This window comes from Acromyrmex echinatior, chromosome 8, assembly GCF_024713525.1.
Source record: "Acromyrmex echinatior isolate Ae372 chromosome 8, ASM2471352v2, whole genome shotgun sequence".
Classification (NCBI taxonomy): Eukaryota; Metazoa; Arthropoda; class Insecta; order Hymenoptera; family Formicidae; genus Acromyrmex; species Acromyrmex echinatior.
Genome location: NC_141859.1, coordinates 13,128,491 through 13,144,522, shown reverse-complemented (window position 1 = coordinate 13,144,522; position 16,032 = coordinate 13,128,491). Strand labels below are relative to the sequence as shown.

At 28.3% G+C, this 16,032-nt stretch overlaps 1 protein-coding gene across 4 annotated transcripts; it reads right to left on the bottom strand.

The window, feature by feature from the left end:
* Positions 1-3,156: 3,156 nt before the first annotated feature.
* Positions 3,157-10,480, bottom strand: LOC105144352 (alpha-tocopherol transfer protein-like). Of its 4 annotated transcripts, XR_845894.2 has the most exons (6): positions 10,384-10,480; positions 9,535-9,840; positions 9,007-9,370; positions 6,528-6,811; positions 3,373-3,488; positions 3,157-3,244 (listed from the first exon to the last, which is right to left on the bottom strand). XR_845894.2 is itself a non-coding variant. In XM_011053208.2 (5 exons), exons 2-4 carry the CDS (start codon positions 9,816-9,818, stop codon positions 6,554-6,556), a joined length of 906 nt encoding a protein of 301 aa, XP_011051510.1. In that variant the 5' UTR covers positions 9,819-9,840; positions 10,384-10,480; the 3' UTR covers positions 3,157-3,488; positions 6,528-6,553. The 4 variants fall into 4 exon arrangements, 3 of the variants coding, with proteins under 3 accessions (XP_011051510.1, XP_011051511.1, XP_011051512.1); XM_011053208.2 differs by having other exon boundaries at positions 3,157-3,488; XM_011053209.2 differs by lacking the exon at positions 10,384-10,480 and adding an exon at positions 10,259-10,346 and having other exon boundaries at positions 3,157-3,488.
* Between the last annotated feature and the right edge of the window lie 5,552 nt (positions 10,481-16,032).

Genomic DNA, 16,032 nt, shown 5'->3' with positions numbered 1-16,032 from the left:
CCTATATATGCGCATTAAATAAAAACTAGTAAACGCACTTTACATGCTTTTTATGACTATTTACTGACTGTCAAGGGAAATAAGAATAGTTTTCGTCCATTTTTGCAAGTGTGTTAAAGCGATCTTATCATTTCATTTTATTCAAATTATCTTTATTTACAAATGGTATGCAAGAAAAGTCAACGTGTCGCTATAACACATTCCTCGCTTATGAGGTCACGATTCAATATGGCTGAAATAAGTACTCAGGAGTCTTAAAGTTCTATTTTTTGTTTTTTATATATATTTTTGGAAATTTCTTTATAATTTTTTTTCACTGAGATATAAGTTTCTATAAATTATAAGAAAATTGCAAATATTTTTAAATTTATGGACGGTAGTGTTAATATCCACACTAAAGTTAAAGACAAAATTTAAAAAGGCAGATATGAAAAGAATCTCTGTAACAATTTAAATTTGACGTACGTCGATTATCAGACTTCTATGAAAGAAAACCTCTTTTCCTTATTTTCACCCCTCATCCTTAATATTACCATAATGATAATCAAAAAATTTTTATCGTAATTTTTTCTTTTTTTTTAATCAATGAAAAATTATTAAAAAGTTAGTGATGTTTCAATCATTAAGAAACATTTTTTAAAATTCACTAAATTTATAATTATCAAATTAAGTAAAAACCAAATAATTAACTTCATGTTTTTTTATGACAATATCTTTCTAACAATATTCACCTCAAATTATTGGAAGAGTCCTGTTAGTTCAATAGCACATCCATTCACATCGGCCAGTGCTTAGTAATTTTTCATTGTTTTATTAATGAAAATTTTTTTTTAAATTGGCCAATTAACGATGTGCGCTATCGGAACCCTTCCAAATTATTTTAGATTCTTAAACATCAATGAAAGAGAGAGAGAGAGAGAGAGAGAGAGAGAGAAATTAAAAATATGAAATTTCCTCAAGTTTTTATGCAAAAGTGTAACTTCATTACACTTTTTATATTTGGCAGTTATAAACTTGTAATTTTTTAAAAATTATAATTTCTATTTTATAAATCTGTAAAAAATACTGACAATATTTTCCGGTATTTTTTATTGCCAATTTTTAATATCAAAACATCTCTTTCTCTCTCTCACTAATCTTCATAATTTTTCCTAGATTAGAGAAATAGAAAAAAATTATAATAAAAAATTTGTTTTATTGCCGTTATTGCAATAGTAAGGGTAGGAAGTGAAAATTTTTCTTTCATAATGGCTTAATCTATGTATTTTAAGTCTAATTTTGTACAAGAATAGGTTTCATATACATATCCTGTTATATGCTGTTATTGGTTTTATTTCTGAAATTTAATTTTTTGAGAAGGTATATTGAAAAAAACATTCAAATTCTTAAGAAACATTTATTTTTTAATCTTAAGAAGGTTCATTTTTTTTTATCGACTCAATATTTTCTCACTTTTTCGAGAATAAAACTCACTTTTCTAACTATTTTTGACAACTATAGCCGTTCCCATGGCTGAAAAAAGGAAAAGGGAAGATAAAAATCCAGTTAAACGGGAGATTCTTCAAGAACGAAAAGAAGAAAACAACTTTGAATATTATTGCAATATTTGTTGTGATGCATATTCCAAATCACAGCTCAGAGAAGAGTGGATCGAATGTATACTTTGCAAAAACTGAGCTCATTGTGAATGTATAAAAGACATAAATATGATATCATACATTTGTCCAAACTGATTCCGGTGAGTCATGTAACGATTTGTGATCCTCAAGAAGGCTAATTAATTATATTAGGTTTAACATTATTAATAACTTATCATAAGTGTAAATCTCAATAAGCAAGTTCAAATAAACATATAAGGCTGACAAGATTTTTCTTTTTATATCAAAGATAACATTTATGATTATTATATTGTTTTGATATTTATTTAAAGATAGAATATAATTATTGATTTGGAGCTTAACATATAAATATTATTAATAAAATTATATTTTACTTTATTAGAAAATGAAATTAGAATATTTTATTAAAAGCAACTCTTATTTTTTATTATATGTCTTGACCACTTTCGCAACATGGAGTCGAGCTTTGTCATGTTGCAAAATCACTTTATCGTGTCTCTCGTTGTATTGCGGCCGTTTGTCTTTCAATGCTCGGCTCAAACGCATCAATTGCGTTCGATACTGATCGCCTGTGATTGTTTCAGTCGGTTTTAACAATTCATAATACGCCGAGCTGGTCCCACCAAATACAGAGCATGACCTTGGAGCCGTGAATATTCGGTTTGGCCGTCGACGTGAAAGCATGACCGGGAACTCCCCATGATTTTCTGCGCTTGGGGTTATCGTAATGAATCCATTTTTCGTCCCCAGTCACAATGCGATGCAGAAATCCCTTCCGTCTTTGCCTTTCAAGCAGCTGTTCACAAGCAAACAAACGCCGTTCAACATCTCTCGGTTTCAACGGCCCAATTTCCTTGCTTCTGAATCATTCCCATGATTTTGAAGCGTTTTGAAATGGCTTGTTGAGTCACTCCTAATGATCGTGCGAAATTTTTTTGATTTTCACACGAATCTTGATCAAGTAATGCCTCCAATTCTGCATCTTCGAAAACCTTCTCTCTTCCACCGCTATGCCGATCTTCGACGTCAAAATCACCGTTCTTGAAGCGTTGAAACCACTCACGACGTTCTTTCACTAATAGCGGCCTCACCATAAGTATTTGAGAGCATTCGATGAGCCTCAGCCGCAGATTTCTTCATATTGAAGCAGAAAATTAAAACCTGCCGCAAATGATGAAAATTTGGCTCGTAAACTGACATTTTCAATCGAGAATAACTTTATGATGCAGACACAAACCGACTAATGTTTCTATGAGATTATGTTGGCAGATGCCCAAGTTTATTGTATGACGTCTATGATCTATTTATTTCGACCACCACTTACCACTAAAGCCATCTATAGGAAAACGGCGGAAGCAAAGTTGTACATCTTGTAGTAATAACTTACTCCAATGCAATAACAACTACCCCCGCGAAGGGGGTAAGAAGTTCCGCTTCGACCAGTCACAAATAAATGACTTCCTATAAAAAATCTGTTACAATACATTAAATATTATATAAGCTGAGAATTTTAAGGTACAATAAATTCAACAATAAATTAGTCTAATAATGAAGAAAATAACTACATTACTTTCTTGTCATTTTTTATGTTTTCTCAAAATCGAAACTTTTAGCCCCGGTCTCCTCTACAATAAATTACAATATTATTACAATCAAAATAGAATTTAGATTTGTTAATTGTTACATCACCTTAAACTCAATTTTATTATTAAATGTACTTATTAATTTATTAAGTATTTTTATCCACGCTCACATAAAATTTGGTTCACACTGTTAAAAATCTGCACATTTTTTTATTTGCATTGATCATTGAATGGTATGATTGACTGCCGATTCATTTCATCACATAAGTGGAACTGTGAGTGATATCTAAAACGTGTAAGATAAGAATTAGAGATTATTATATTATTTTATAGTTCATCATAAATTGTATTCGGTTTAACATTTTAGGCGATATTTAAATATTGAGAATGACTCGATAGAGATTGAAACGTTTGTTTTTATATATATTATATGAGATTTAATATATAGCATTAACTTCCAGTTTGGCTCGTGGCCCTTCTTTGTTTATTTATTGAATCACAATGTGATTGTTTTATATTTAATTAAAATATTATATTTATATACGTAAAGTATACAAATGCTTATGATTATTTTAAATGAGAACAAAAACTTTTTTAATATGAATTATATATTTAAAATTAAATAATATATACATGCATTAATCTTTGTTGAAACTAACATAACAAGATAATTTCAAGCTCAAAAGTATAAATAAAGTACTCAAAGTAAAGATAATTTTATCCCCACGCACTATCAATTACTATAAATACTGGAATTAAATATCTAAGGAACACATCAAATCAAGAGAAAATCAAAATGACTTTATGTCAAAATGATGACTTTTGGTTACAATATTTGACTACTTATTTATTTTAAGCATCAAAATAAAATCATTTTGATGTCATTTTAATTTTTTGTTGACTTTTGTTTCCTTGAATAATCAATATGATTACTGTATAAATATAATTATACATTCATATAATAATACAATATATGAATAATATATAATATAAAGTAAATAAGAAATCTGATTACTATGTAAGTAAATGTAAAGTAAGACTAATATAATTGACTTTGACTTGTATATGCAATCGTAATTTGTAATATAAATATTCATCTACTATACGTTTCAACTAATCTACTCGTAATTAATTATACAGTTGTTACTATATACTAAATTATATTTAATGTTACTAAAATTAACTAAATATTATATAATACAGTGTTATAACATAGAAAGAACTATTTTGTTAGATATCTATAAAAGAATTTTTTTAAAAAAAGGAAAAATATACGCCAAGTGCATAAAAAAATTGAATACAGTTTTCTTAATAAAAGATTGAATACAGTCTTCTTAATAAAAAACCTATGAAATAAATGTAATTAGCCAAATATTTCATCACGCAAGACACATAAGATGAATTGAAAGTAACTAAAATTGTCAATATATTAATATAAAATTGTCAATGCATTATAATGAAAAAAAACTGGAAAAAAATAATTGAACTATAAAAATAATAATTCAACAAAGAAGAGATGTTAATATTTGCTTACTAATCTTGTAAATTCGTATCTATAATGTTTCTATGTCTATATATTATCAATATTATTACACATTTTTTTGCATAACTTATATCACGTCTATTATTTATGAATATATTTTCCATGTCTTACAAATTATGTCACCATTACATTTTAATTTATAATGTTAATACTATGAAATAATATATTCATAAAAGTATAACAATGCTACCTGAGTATGCCAAGTTTTCTATCATCTATTAGCAATTTTATATTAATACATTGACAATTTTAGTTACATTCAATGTACATATCTTATGTGTCTAACATAATGAAATACTTGGCTAATTATATTTATTTCATATCCGTTTTAAGAAGAATATATTTAATATCTTTTTTATGCACTTGGCGTATATTTTTTCTTTTTTTAAAAAGATTTTTTTAGAGATTTCACTGCTTTTTTAAATTTTTGAAAATGTAATAATATAGAATTTAAATCTTCTAAAAATGAACAAATTATTTGTAAAATTGTTATTTTGTAAATTTATATTTATTTAATATTAAATCATATTGTATTGATTTAACTCATTTATTGTTAATTTAACTTTAGATTTGTCCCAAGAAAAATATATATGCTTAACATTTCAAGGCCACTTACATATTTCAATTTTTAAATCATTTACAGATATACATTTTGTATCTTTAGCTCACAATAAATTTGTATAATATCCTTCGTTTACATTTTTATCATGATAAAGAATTGCACCGTTAACTTTATAAGTATTATCACTAATACAAATTTTTTACGAGTGTATGGATTTAATATCAAGAATTGCTCTTGCTCTCGCGCGCGCGCGCCTTTTCTCATTTTCTCCTTGCTCTCATTTTCTCTCCTTTACACTGTTGTTTTTCCACAATCTCTCCCTCCCTCTCTCTCCCCTTCCCGTCCTCCCTCTCTCCTTCTCTCCTTCTCTCCCTCGCTCTCTCTCGCTCTCTCCTGCCCTCTCCCTCTTTATCTGTTACATAAATTACATTCGTATGCATATCAAGATTTACTTTTGCTGCTAATTTTATTTTAATTTTATATTAGAATCAAAATTGCATGAAGGCATTATGAACAGCAGCTTAATGGACAAAACGCTTTATATATATGTACTACTGAAAAAATTTGAAAAGTTGAAATAATCTCTTTTCGAGACACGATCTCGATATCAGCTGCACTAATTTTATTCGGACTGATCGCCATTGAGAGATACCGATGACATTATATAATAAAAATGTTTTTAGATTTTTGATTGCGGTTTTAGTTTCTAAATAATTTTAATCTACAGTTTGTTGATGTCAAAACTCTAGACAAAGCTAGTGGCAGTGTCGCGAATTTGGTAACGGTACGAACATATACGTAATGACGTTCACATGTCAAGCGGTCAAGCGATCCGTCAAATGACCCATTTTATATTTTTATGCACTTGGCATCGCGACACTACCGCATCGGTTGATTTTAGTTAGATATACAGATTTGAAAATAATTTCGTTAAACTTAAAATTATTACGAAGGTTAAAATATAATAATTATAAAGGATGTTCAAGCATAATGAGCATTGAGCAATGTTGCAAGAAATTTTTACATTCTAACAATTATTTTGATCATTTTACATAATTATTTCGATAATTTAATAAAATTATTTTTATTTTCAGATCTGTATCTAGCTAAATTTGTATATACTTAGCAAAACTGTCCTTTCTATATAATAATAAATGTTAAATAATATTTTCATTTTCGAAAACTGTGTTATTGTGTTCTAAATATAAGATCAATAATACCATTGGTGTTGCAAAATATGATTCCATCAATCAATTTCAAGCTTCTTAAAACTTCCTTCAACGCCAAATAAATCCGTTGCTGTCTTTGCCTTGCCCGGTCGTAGCGATTCATTAACACGATGATTAGCTTCATCTTCTTGGAACCAGACAACATGATCTATCAATTTTTTCACTTGTTTATCATGTAAGTCTCTTACAGGTCCAGCTTGACCACCTGCTTCGTTTGGAAGAACTTCGAGAGGTACAAATTTCTCCAAAGTATCATTCATAGTATGCATATGAAACTAGAATTATAGAATTATAGAAATTAATTAATTTTTACACTTTTGTGCTATTTGTGGGCATCAAATTATTAAAATTGCTTGTCAATTTAATTCGCGATTATTAGAGTAGTTTAATTGCGTTTATAGTCCAGAAAAACAATTTGGTGCGCAGTTCGAAAGACTATAATATGGTATATATGCAGGTACATATATTAGTATTTCGGACGATATCGAAACTGGTCTCGATGCCGAGACCGAGACGAGACCGAGACGAGACCGAGACGAAACTCAAAGTCCGAATTCGAGACCGATACGAGTCTTTTTATACCGAGAGTCTCGACGATACCGAGAGTCTCGTCGAAACTCTCGAATTTTATAATGTCAAATATAATTTCTAACGCGTAAGATATAAGTCTCAGACTCTTTTTCATTATCTGGTTAACTTGTACTTAATCTAATCATTGCGATCACTTCAGCAAGAAAATTGCGTATGATAGAGTTAATTAAACAAGAAACTCAACAACTTTCGAAAACCAATCAGAAGAAAAAGACTTAATATATAATAAAAGTATTCTTCGTTCGATATATTTGCAATTTTGTATAATATTACATAATTGTTTCACTCAATGAGCTTCATCACAGATAAAGCTCATTGGATAAAATATCAAGTTAAGCTTAATCAACAAGTTAACCAGGTGATAAAAAACCGGGCCTTAAACTACGAGGATCGAATAGACATATATTCGTATATAGTAAGGGAAAAGAAGTTAGAAGTCGGAATATTGTATGAATGATGTAGTATTATATGAATTAAAAAAAAAATGTTTTAAAAATTCTTTAAAATTAGGTTTAATAAAAAAGAAATTACTTCTTAAGAAACAATAATAATTCATAATCGTTTTATGTACATTTAATTTTAAAAAATTTTATTGAACTTTATGGTGCATCTTGGTACTTAAAAACTACGAGTAAATTAACACATTTATACACCTACATTTAACACATATATAGGCATGTACATATATACGTAATCATATAAATTTAATTGCATAGACTTATTTGATGTAAGTATCTTATTCTTACGTTTCTGTTTTGCTAGAAATGTTTCATAGATTAAAAATGATCATAACGTCACTCACTAACGTTGAAAAAACATGTTGAAGATAAAGGAAAATGAATAAACAAACATGTTTGATAAAGAAAAACATTTATAAAAATTAACTTATAAAAAATTATAAAATAATATACATTGTTATTATTGAAAGAAATTTGCTATATTTTTATTAATTTGGTATAAAGATTAGCAAATATTAAATATTTTTCGTGTATGCAATTACTAAATTTTATATTGATTATTTAATGATAAATAATCTCAATAACTTTTCTCTAATAACATAATCACAAGATGCAACTTTAAATAAAATCATTTAAAAAATATGCTTTAAACCAGATATATTCATTTATTTTTCAAAAAATTACTGCTATTATTAGTACACAAATCAATAAAAAAGTTTAAAAATTTAATTAATTCATAAAACAGTGAATAATAGTGAAGTTTAATCGCATAGATCACAGAAGAAATTGAAAAAACGCTTATTATGATTATCGAGACCGAGAGTCTCGACTCGAGATCGAGACCAAGACGACATTATTATTGTTGAGACCAGGCCGATACCGAGACGAGATGAAAATTTCGAGACCAAATCGAGATCTAGACGAGATCTGAGCTAATTTCGCCTCGTCTCGGCGAGTATATATAGTAATTCAAGATTGAATTGTTTAAGGAATGAAGATCCAACTTTGACATTATAGGCATTTTAATTTTTAATAATATGTTAGCAATTAATAGAACTAAAATAATTATTAAGATATTGCATAATGTGTTATAGCAATACTTTATTTTTACGGACATAGAAATATTGCTGCAATGTTTTATGAAATATTACAACCTTTCAAAATAATATTGTTGTAATATTTCGTGCTGTAGCGGTTTAATTAAAAAAAAAAATTTTTTTTAAATTTATAAAAAAGAAATAAGAAAATTTAAATGTAAAACGTAATATTAATAATATACTTAAAATTGTATCTTAAAAGAAATACAGTATTTCTAAAACAATTAATTAAATAGGAAATTAATTAAATAGGAAATTGATTTTTCATTTTTTAATAAACGGAGGATTGGACAATTGATATATTTATAATGATTTCAATCTTACCATATCCATCAGCTGCTTTTTCATGAAAGGTCTCATCATATTCAAAATGAGATCTATTACCGGAGAAGCATTCATGAAGTGAAAGCTCTTCAATCTAACAGGTAACCCGTCTTGCAGATAGTAAAGGAATTTCTTTAAGGCCATGGGACTCAAACGACCGACGTGGCCGAGAGAAACGTTTTTCATGTCGATTAACAATACATGACCATCACAAGTGCCTTCCATATAGAGCCATAAATCAATCACCATATTCAGAAATTTCATAGTATCGTTGTAAACGAAATGCGATGGTTCGTCATCTAGGAGTCTTCCATAAATAATTTTATAACCTTCTTTAGTAGTTCCTTCCAAAATTATGTTCGTTCTGTCGATAATATGATTTTATACACATATATATATATATATATACTTTGTACGCAAAATTTCTTTACGAGAAAAATATTCCTGCATCCTGTTTGTTACATACAACATAATTTATCGCGAACATAATGAGTAATTAAAAAAAAAAAAAATTGTAAATATACTTACACCGTTTCAGTTGCTTTTTTGAGTTCTTTGTTGTTAATAGGATCTCGATTGTAAAAAAACTCAGGTACGTGAGTTCTAACTGTGAAAAAGGTGTCGATAGTAGTTTTCGTTGGTTCAAGTCGATAATAATTACTATGCAAGAACAATGCTAATTCACTATTTGATATTTTGGGCAGATAAGACTGCTTTTCGCACCATTCCCTTAACATTTGTATATCTGACTCTTTTAATTCGGGATTCTTCTTTAGTTCTTCCTCAAACGATACTAGCTTTATTGAAACCATTGTTTACTTTGAATTTAAACTTCTATGGAAGTGAAAAGATCTTATTTAACATTAATAATCTTAACAATCTATCAACTACATTAATTAAATCATAGCAAAGCTAAAGATATCTCGTTGAACATTATAAAAAAATTATTTGAATGTTTATGAATACTTTACAAAATAAGTATAAAAGCTTATTATACGTGAAATACAATTGTAAAATAATATTAGGTGTTGGAATTAATTCGTAGCGTTTTACAAGTGATGGGAAGTACTTTCATTAATGTATTTTTTAATGCTCATGTGAAATAAATAACATTCTTTCATTAAAAAACGCTACGAATTAATTCCAACACCTAATAATTATACTAAAATATGATAATTAATATGTTATATTAATTATATATTAGAAATCTTCAAATTATGTGTAATATTATTATCACATTCAAATTATCTACCTTCAAATTATGTGTAATATTATTATCACATTATAGCACAGACTATATGTGCATATTATTTGCTATTAGCATAATTTATTAATTTTATAATATGAATAAAGTACATTTCAACAAATTCCATTTACCTTGAATGTGACTACCTATATGAAAAGATTCCACTTGGTAACTTAATCTGATATCTTGAAAAATACTGACTGAAAGTTGCTTTTTAATGTAATAGACTTTTTAAGCTGCACCGATGGTGAAGTGACAGCGAATATTGCGTGACAGCTAAGTATACTTTTAACGAATGTAATGTATCATTTTCATGATGAATAGCACATATACACTGAAATTCTATTTCATAGATATTCTACATAATTTTCCCTATCATCAAAAATAACATGTAATTTTTTTAGTTACAAATGTTTGGTATATAGATTTATTACGAGCATTTTTCTTAAGTGTAATAAGAATTAGAACACATGTTTAAATGAATGTAATAAAAAACACATGTTTAAATAAATAAAAAAAAAATTAAACATGCTTCTATAAAATAAAAGTAAACAAATAAATATCAAATAAAAAACAAGCGATTGAGAACAGACAATAAGACGCAGTTGTCCAAGCGTTATACGTTACACAATGTGTATTTAAAAGTTCTTACAACTAAAATAATAAGATCAGACGTTTCCGTTCGAGCCATTCTCAGCGATATAAAAAAAACATTACAAGTTATTAAAGAAAATATTCAAAAATGCAGCTAAAGGAGCCTCTTCAATTTCAAACTTGAAAAACCACATTGTCAAATTAAATTGAATGACTAACTAAGCACTACTGTATTCCGTGATCAATATATTAAAGAATTAAGAACCGCATACACCGTTAAGAGAACCGTCAGAATAGAGATACATCGTTAAGAGAACCGAATCGTGACAATCACATGATTATCTAAGTAATTTGCTATACCAATAGGTATAGCAAATACATAAATTGATATTGCTATACAGCAATATCAATAATAACATTTATTTGCTGTATATGTATATAATTATGTTGATTGCAAATATTTATAAAAATTATCTACATCTGCTTATCAACATTTAAAAATAAATTACAAAATAATATAAAAATAAATTACAAAATAATATAAAAATGTTTGAAATACTGGCTTTATACATGAATATATAATTATACAAATCTAACAAAAGCACATGTAATGGTTATTTAATAACTTTGTTATTAAATATATGACTATTCGCATTTTTAAAAGCATTTACGTTACAAAGGAGATATCACATTTCAATTTAACAGAATGACTGCAAAAAATACACGAATGTCATGTAAAAACATATGGCGTATCAAAAGACTACATTATGCAATAAAATAGTATTAAAACGAATATAAAAGCATATATTATCAGTTCATAAAAAATCAGTTGACTGTCGCAGCTACTATCCTCAGCAAATAGGTATAGATAAAAAAAACACTTTACACTTGAAATATCTTTAATAACACAAGGACGTCCACAGGACGTCCTATTGTAATGCAAGTACGTCCTCGGGATGTCCTGTGGACTATGATATGAGTGCCTCATTATGTCCTACATACATTTAATGGACGTCCAATCCTAAAAGTCCTAAAGACGTCCAGTCGTAATCTTTCGGATGTCCATTACCAGAATTGATCCAGAATATGTAGTATTTCAAGAATTAATTTAGGATATACACAGTGCGACAAATATGTTCCCGGCCAGGGCCTGAAAATCATAATTGAACAACACTATGCATATTTTTTGGTTTTATTATTCAAAATATTCTCCTCTGGCTTCAATACACTTGTTACAGCGATTCAATAGTGATTCAAATGTTCTAGCTCAGTTTGCAGAATTGCCTCTAGTGCCTGTGTAGAAGCTGATTGGATGGTCGGAATGTCATCAAAAAAGCGTCCTTTCAATTTTAATTTCAATTTTGAGAAGTCGCAGGGGGCCAAATCAGGTGAATACGGTGGATGGTTTAACACAGAGACACGATTTCGAGCCAAACATTGATGGACAATCAATGAAGTGTGACTCGGTGCATTATCATGCAACAAAGACCAATTTTCTGGATCACGATTCGGGGCGAATACGATGAATTCTGTCCATCAATCGCTTTAAAATTTCGAGATAATATGCACCAGTAATTGTTTGGCCAGTTGGAACAAACTCTTTGTGGATAATATCTTTGCTATCAAAGAATGTGATGAGCATTGTCTTGATTTTTGATGGAACTTTTCGTACTTTTTTTGCTTGTGGTGAATTTTTTGACTTCCATTCCGCACTTTGACGCTTAGTTTCTGGATCATATTGAAAGCACTATGTTTCATCACCCGTAACAATTGATTTTAGGAAGTTTGAATTATTTTCTGCGGCTTATTTGCTGCAACGATGTCTCTGGAATAATTGATTCTCGCTGATTTTTGATCGCTTCTTAATGTGTGGAACAAACTTCGCACAAACCTTCATTTTACCCAAATCTTCATGTAATATGGTTCGAATCGTTTCTCTACTGATATTTAAAGCCTCCTCCATCATTTTTAGTGATGCATTGCGATCGTTTGCAACAAAATCACATACTTTTTCGATCATTTCGGGTGTTCGAACCAAAATTGGCCGTCCTGATTTTTTGTCATCTTCAAGGGTCTCTCTGCCTTCCAAAAAACGCTTATGCCACTCAAAAACAGCTGTATGACCTAGACATTGACTGCCATAAACTTGTTGCATCAATCGGAATGTTTCTAATGCACTTTTACCAAGTTTTGCGTTAAATTTGATCACTGCTCTTTGTTCCATATTAAAATTTCTACCTCGACCAAATCTTGTTTAACATGAACTGTCATATCTTCGTTATATGTCAACCAAAATGAATGAAACTTTGACAGATGATAGCAAAATGTTCAACCTTTAAAATGCATGTTTGAACGCACAGATGTCGCCACTGGTTGCTGAGATGTGGTTCGTGTCCAGGAACATATTTGTCGCACTGTGTATTCAGGATTATTTTAGAACTATTTCAGAACTATTTCAGAACGATTTCAGGATGTATTAAAAGTATACATATTTAAACACAAAAAGATGTTTTATTTAAAATGATTTTTTTAATATGTACACACACACACACACATATATATATATATATATATATATATATATATATATATATATAATATACAAACATATAAAACATATAAAAAATAATTATTCTCAACGTAATACGTATGTAAATCACATTTTCTTCAAATGACATTTTTAGTCTCTTAAAATAAAAAATGGAAAAGACATCTTTGACACATGTATAAATATTATAAAGAGAATTTTATAAAGTAAATAAATTCTCTATTTAAAGAATTTCTATTATAAAGTAACTAGAATCACTTATGAACTTATCAAACTTATGTTCTGAATTAAGAATCCAAAGCTGAAATTGCTGCTTAATTATTTTGTACGACAAATTTTTCTGATGTGTTACCCTTCCTAGAATACCTATTAAGTAAACAATCAATCTAGAATTAAAAATTATGTTCTCACACGTTACGGTCTAAAATAAGATTTCTTATTATCTATTAAGTAAAATTTCACAAAAATTATGTTCATATTGTGATCTAAATTTCTTCGTATACTCGTAGATTAATATATTTATTGATATGATTATTGATAGTGGTAAAGATTTATTATATCTTGTCGAAACTAGCAATTATTAAAGCTTATGTTTAAAAATACTACTTAACACTTATAGTGCGTTCGAGGAGATGCTATTAGTGCTATATCTGTTATTCTATCTTCGTTGTTTATTAGACATAAAACAAGGAAAAAATGACAGAAATAGCGCTAATAGCATCTTCTCGAACGCATCTATACTAGTTTGAGCAAAACTTTTTTTTAACAAAATTGCATAATGTTATAACTATAGACATAATATCTAGACTGCGCATTCAAGAAGTGGAAGCAAAGTTCAGGTAGAAAAGAATGCACTTATTGTGATCGTTTCGCGCATGCAGAGAGAGAACGCACCTGGATCTCAATGTATGCGTCCTTTTTACCTGAAGTTTACCCCCACTCCTCGAATTTCGGAGAATGCTAGGTCTAATTATACTATGTCTATAGTTATAACATGTGTTTAATTCATTTGTAAAAATAAAGGAGCAACGATTCTTTCTTCATATAACGTTCATTTGCATGTCTTAACCATGATTTAATGGGTTCTGAAATATTTTGTTCAGTAGTGTCGGGGAAAAAAACACGTACAGCATCTGTAGCATATGTAATTGTATAATATTTAGCACAAAAAATATTAAAAGAAATATTCCAAGTAAATATTTAAAAACAGCAGTTAAGTAAGTATTTATATAAGTAATAAATCATTTAACTAAACAAAAAGTGACAGATAAATAATGTTAAAAGTGAATAAAAGTCAAACTGACTAAAATATGACAATTAGGAAAAAATTAATATTCTTTGTTAAATAATTGAAATAAAAACAACCGAAACAAGCTTCAAAAAATTACTTATTTTATTCTGTATACACACACACACACACACACACACACATATATATATATATATATATATATGTGTACACAATAAAAAATTTTGTGTTAAATTTAACACATTTCACATGTTCCAAATGGTTCACCCAAATTCTTGCGCTAATTTAACATAAGATTAATATGTTAAAAAGTAACACAAATATTATATAAAAAATTAATACAAGCGTAATATTTTGACACAATTTAAAAACAAATTTTACATTAATTGACACATTTATAATATTAAATTTAATTAAAATTAAATGTTATTTTTACATTTTTAGTTTAGGTGATGTCTCTGTAATATTTAACATGCAATATATAGATTTAGCAGATATTTACTGTTACAAAAAGAAAATAACACAAAATATCTGTACTTTTTTATATATAAAATATGTAATTAGTTGTACAAAATATATTTCTTCAGTAAAATTAATTATTTATAGTATATTAAATTAACACATATTTTATTTATTTCTTCTTCTATTGTAGAACTTATATTTTAAAACTACATTATTTTTGTTATTTATTTATTTATATAAATAATTGTGTTATCTTAACACAGAGAAATGTTAATTAATTTTAATTTAACACAAAATATTCAAATAATAATATCATATTATGTTAAATTAAAATTCGGATATATTAAAAATTCAACACAAAAATTTGAACAAAGATTCGATTTTAACATAAATACGAAATATTTTTTTACTGTGTATATATATATATATATATATACATATATTGTGCGAGAGCGAACCAGAGCGAGAGCGCTGATCGTGAAATTTTTAAAGTGATGCGGCGTTTGTCTTACTGTCTTTCTCGCTAGTTTAAATCCGGCTCGAAGGACCAGAAAATGTGCGAGAGCGCACCGCGCGGAAAGAGGTTCGAGTGAGAAAACGGCACAAGGTTGATATGATGCACGACAGTGAAGAGAACTCCGTTTCATTTAATTTAACAAAAGAATTTCTTTAATGTATTCAGTTACAAAGTCAAAAGATATAATTAATTAAAGATCAGATTAACAGAATATTAAATGCGGTCACCTTTTCCAAATTGAGCTTGGAATCGCGGTGATGGAAAATCTCGGCGATTTTCCTCGAAGCTTCTCGAAAGATTCGGTTTATAGCGATTTCACTAAACGGTTAGCACGGCGATTTTACGAAGCGCGACTATGACTCTAAGAACTCTAAGAACTTTTGGAAGTAAGTAGGAGGACGGCGAGATCG

What these genes read in the sequence shown, in the direction of transcription:
- LOC105144352 (XM_011053208.2), bottom strand. Translation starts at nt 9,818, where the DNA reads ATGGTTTCAATAAAGCTAGTATCGTTTGAGGAAGAACTAAAGAAGAAT. An exon ending in AAAAAAGCAACTGAAACGGT is followed by an intron (nt 9,371 to 9,534) that starts GTAAGTATATTT and finishes TATTATCGACAG; the next exon opens with AACGAACATAATTTTGGAAG. An exon ending in AAAAGCAGCTGATGGATATG is followed by an intron (nt 6,812 to 9,006) that starts GTAAGATTGAAA and finishes CTATAATTCTAG; the next exon opens with TTTCATATGCATACTATGAA.